The sequence below is a fragment of the Medicago sativa genome, chromosome 2, assembly GCF_051527215.1.
Source record: "Medicago sativa cultivar Bolivia chromosome 2, Bolivia_mono, whole genome shotgun sequence".
Lineage (NCBI taxonomy): Eukaryota > Viridiplantae > Streptophyta > Magnoliopsida > Fabales > Fabaceae > Medicago > Medicago sativa.
In genome coordinates this window covers 56,757,160-56,762,367 of record NC_140750.1, presented here as the reverse complement: position 1 = coordinate 56,762,367, position 5,208 = coordinate 56,757,160, and the positions used below count along the sequence as shown (strand labels likewise).

At 31.9% G+C, this 5,208-nt stretch overlaps 1 protein-coding gene across 1 annotated transcript; it reads left to right on the top strand.

Annotated features, from left to right (window-relative positions):
* Nucleotides 1-3,135: 3,135 nt before the first annotated feature.
* LOC146949190 (putative glutathione S-transferase parC) lies at nucleotides 3,136-4,365 on the top strand. Its single transcript, XM_085745258.1, has 2 exons — nucleotides 3,136-3,521; nucleotides 3,755-4,365. Exons 1-2 carry the CDS (start codon nucleotides 3,207-3,209, stop codon nucleotides 4,091-4,093), a joined length of 654 nt encoding a protein of 217 aa, XP_085601384.1. The 5' UTR covers nucleotides 3,136-3,206; the 3' UTR covers nucleotides 4,094-4,365.
* Nucleotides 4,366-5,208: the final 843 nt, after the last annotated feature.

Sequence of the window (5,208 nt, the reverse complement as noted above, 5' to 3'; positions counted from 1 at the left end):
TCTAGCGAAAAATCGGGCTGTTATACAAGGGGGGACAAGACTACTTCCGGTTTGTGGAAGGAACCTGTATAATTGCTTTGTGTCTTTCTTCTTTCTCTCTCTCTCTCTCTCTCTGTTTTTATCCACTGCAAGCTAGTCCTGAACTTCACTTCAGAAGCAGAACTCTATTTGCTTCTGATCAGTGTTTTCAGCTTAGGAGAAAACGAAGAAAAAGCTAACACAATTCAACCCCCCATTCTTGTGTTTTTCTCACCTTCACAGCTGAGGGAGTGTAGTGCTTGTTTGAACTCTATTATTTTGCAGGATGATGTTACTGAATGATGGCGGTGGAATCTTCACACTTCAAAATCTTACACTGTCAGCCGTGCTCATAATTTTCTTCAACAAACTTCTACTAAACTTATCAATGAAGATGACATCCATGTTTTTTGGCACAAAGATGTCCCTATCAAATTCAAGCTTTTTGTCGGCGCCTCCTTTTCAACCGCTTACCTACAAACGACAATTTGGTAAAGAGAGGGGTACTTCCGGATACTTTTCAATAATGTGTGTGTGTGTGGCCGGCCGGCCGGGGGGGTGTGGTAATCGAGAGGACACCTCTCATCTATTTCTTCATTGCGATTTTTCGTCAAATTTGGTTTGTCGTGTACGATTGGTTACGCTTTGTATTGGTTACACCATTTCATATTTTAGATCATTTACCGCAGTTGGTTCCTTCGGAGGGTTTTCTAAACGCAAAAAAGACATAATTTGTTTAGTTTGGTTTTCTTTGGCTTGGGTTTTATGGAAAGAATGAAATGCAAAAATCTTCAAGAATTCACAAAATATTATCCACCACTTGCTTGACAACATAAAAGCACAATCTTTTGATTGGTTGAAAGCGAAGCACAAAAATCTTGTTTTTGACTACCATTCGTAGTGGACTATTAATCCATTAAATATGGTTCTTTTTATTTCTTCATTGCGATTTTTCCGTCAAATTTGATTTGTCGTGTACGATTGGTTACGCTTTGTATTGGTTACACCATTTAATATTTTAGATCATTTACCTCAGTTTGGTTCCTTCGGAGGATTTTCTAAACGCAAAAAAAGACATAATTTGTTTAGTTTGGTTTTCTTCGGCTTGGGTTTTATGGAAAGAATGAAATGCAAAAATCTTCAAGAATTCACAAAATATTATCCACCACTTGCTTGACAACATAAAAGCACAATCTTTTGATTGGTTGAAAGCGAAGCACAAAAATCTTGTTTTTGACTACCATTCGTAGTGGACTATTAATCCATTAAATATGGTTCTTTTTATTTCTTCATTGCGATTTTTCCGTCAAATTTGATTTGTCGTGTACGATTGGTTACGCTTTGTATTGGTTACACCATTTAATATTTTAGATCATTTACCTCAGTTTGGTTCCTTCGGAGGATTTTCTAAACGCAAAAAAAGACATAATTTGTTTAGTTTGGTTTTCTTCGGCTTGGGTTTTATGGAAAGAATGAAATGCAAAAATCTTCAAGAATTCACAAAATATTATCCACCACTTGCTTGACAACATAAAAGCACAATCTTTTGATTGGTTGAAAGCGAAGCACAAAAATCTTGTTTTTGACTACCATTCGTAGTGGACTATTAATCCATTAAATATGGTTCTTTTTATTTTCATTCAGAAGTGTTCCTTACATGTTTGTGTTGTAACTTCTCTTTACTTCTCTTTGGCACACCTTGTGCCGGGTGAGTTAAGAGGTTTGGTTATTGCAATTCAATTTTAACTTCTTCAAAAATAAATATTAATTTTTACTAAATTATGTTATATTTTCCATCAAACTCGTTATTTTACCATATTTTTATCATTTTATTATTAATGAAAAATTACAATTTGTAATTTGTATAATCCAAGAATCAATTCAAATTAAACCTTATTAAATCCAATTGGCATCGCGTCTTCCAAACAATTGATCTTGGGGCATTATAAAAATTCATTCTTGTTCTTGGGGCATACGATGTAATCGATTGCATCACACATCGAGTTGTTGAATTCAAATTTCAAAGTTGACCTTGTGACGTTTTTTGTTTTTAATTTCTACAGCTTTTTTTCTTTTCGACTGGTAAATATGTGTAACTTTTTATTTTTGATCTTTGGTGTTATACCTATATTTATGTTATTGGCAAATTCATTAATTTTAAAAATAATTGTAACAAAAAAAATCAATTTCAATAACATAACAAAAGTTGGAGGGACTAATAAAAATAAAAAGGTTTACAAAGACCAAAAACAAAATCACGTTTGCAAAAAGAATACTCCCTCTGTCCTATAATAGATAACCTTTTGACAATGTGCATTATTGATCTAATATATTTTGACCATATTTTTCTATTAATATACAAAATTAAATAATGTTATATAAGATGTTGGATTCGTCTTAATGAATATTTTTAAAATATTATATTTTCATAATTTTTTCTAATAGAGAATTAAAAATATTAAAGATAAAAAAATATACATTTGTATGTGTGACAAGGTCAACTGTATCACTTAATATGGGATGGAGGGAGTAACTACTTCTAAAAAATTGTGAAACATTAAATACAACTACTATAATTAAAAAGATAAATATTAAATGAAGAATAAAGAATTTTTTTAAAAATCTTCTTAAAATATGATCAATTGGAATTTGTAGTATGGCATATTGTGGGACCAACCGAATAAATTATCATAACTAACCTATTACCAGCATACACGAAAATAGTCTACATATTTTAATATTGCAATCTTTACCAAATAGTCTAAGGGAAAATTCTTGAATGGTCACGGACCATCAAATTGCCATTTGGTCACACTCACAAAAAAGAGAAAAGTAAGAAAATTTAATAATTAAATAATAAATGGTTTTTAATTAATTATATGATATACAATTTTATGAGTGTGTGACCAAATCATGGGTCTAAATCTTTAGGTCCACACAAGAATTGCTCATAGTCTAAGTATGTTGAATTGCACAATATAGGTTGCAAAGTTAAAATTGTCTGCAACTCCTCACAGTCACTATTCCTTCCTATTCCACATTCCACACACCACATTTCTATACTATTCATTCCAAATCTCACTCTATAAATAAAGGTTCTAACCCTTGTACTCTCTCACACACATTTCTCCTTCCATAACAATCTATCTATTCTATTCTTCTTTCTGTGTTATTCTCTCTGACTAGCCATGGCTGATGAAGTGATTCTGCTTGATTCCTGGGCAAGTCCATTTGGCATGAGACTCAGAATAGCCCTAGCTGAAAAGGGTATCAAGCATGAGTACAAAGAAGAAGATCTAAGTAACAAAAGCCCTTTGTTGTTACAAATGAACCCTGTTCACAAGAAAATCCCTGTTCTGATTCATAACGGTAAACCTATTTGTGAATCTTTAGTTGCTGTTCAGTATATTGATGAGGTTTGGAATGAGAAATCTCCTTTGTTGCCTTCTGATCCTTATCAGAGATCACAAGCTAGGTTCTGGGCTGATTATGTTGATAAGAAGGTATATAAATTGGTCTACATAAGTTTTTTCTTATATTTATAAAATATATGAATCAAGAGAGAAGAATTTAGAAAAACAGCTTATATTATATGAAAACAGTTAAACTTTATTTTATCTTTTTTATAAAATTGTTAGAAAATTAGTTTTATATGAGACTTATATGGTGACTGTTGTTTTTCATTATTGCATTTTATGATCTAACTGAGTGTGTGTGAATTTTCAATGTCAAATAGATATATGAAGGTGGAAGGAACCTTTGGGCCAAAAAGGGAGAAGAGCAAGAAGTTGCCAAGAAAGAATTCATAGATGTCCTCAAATTGTTGGAGCAAGAATTGGGAGACCGGACTTATTTTGGAGGAGATAAGCTTGGTTTTGTTGATGTAGCACTTATTCCATTCTACACTTGGTTTAAAAGCTATGAGACCTTTGGAAACATCAATTTAGAGAAGGAATGCCCTAAGTTCATTGCTTGGTCCAAGAGATGTATGCAGATTGAGAGTGTTTCAAAGTCACTCCCTGATCAGGATAAGGTCCATGACTACATTGTAGAGCTGAGGAAGACGGGTTATTGAGTAGGTTGGAGATGTTAAGTGCATGTTTAGATGAACGGTGAGTTTGGAGAAATTACAACTTTGATCGAAAGTGTGACATTTGTTAAAATTATGATGGTTTATTGTGATTTGGCTATTCTCACGAATCCAAACACGTCATAAATGATTTAACTTTTTCTAATAGAATAATTATTATATATTATATTATGTAATAAAAAGGCACTTATATGTGCCAAACGTTGTGCATTTTGTAAGAAAGTGTTTTGAAATACACACTTGTGAATTGTGATGGACTTTTTATGTTATACTCCCTCCGCCCCTATATATAACCACTCATTTGACTAAAAAATTGTCCCTAAATCTAAACCCCTTTTCAAATTACTAGATGCATTTATTTATTTTTTCCTAAACATACCCCTAATTAATACTGTTAACTTATCTTGAAATATGAAAAGTCAAATTTAACACAAATACAAACAAAGGATAATTTGGTAATATTAACACAAAAAATAGACACATTAATTGCATTAACAACTTTTCTTAAGAAAAGTTTCCCTCAAAAAAAAACTTTTCTTAAGAAATGTGAAAAAAGCAAAAGGGGGTTACATTAAGGGACGGAGGGAGTAGTTGATCTTTTAATTGAGTTTTTTATGCGTTGTTATGCACGGTGTCGTGTGAAACTATTTTATTGTGTACTCCCTCCGTCCCTTAATGTAACCACCCATTTGATTTTATTTTTGTTCTTAAATGTAACCCCCTTTTCAAATTACTAGATGCATTTATTACTTTTTTCCTAAACATACCCCTAATTAATACTACTAACTTGTCTTGAAATATGAATAGTCAAATTTAATACACATACAAACAAAGGACAATTTGGTAATATTAATACACAAAACAGACACATTAATTACACTGACAACTTTTCTTAAGAAATGTGAAAAAAACAAAGAGAGGTTACATTAAGGGACGGAGGGAGTAGTAATTTGTCTTTTCATCTCCAACAAAGAAAACCCAAAAGTCAATACAGTCGAAAATGGTTGAGAGCTTTGATCTTCCCTAATAATGAGATTTCACTATTTTATTGTTTATAAAATGTTTTTCAATCTAAAAATCTCACTTCTCTAAAAAAAAAA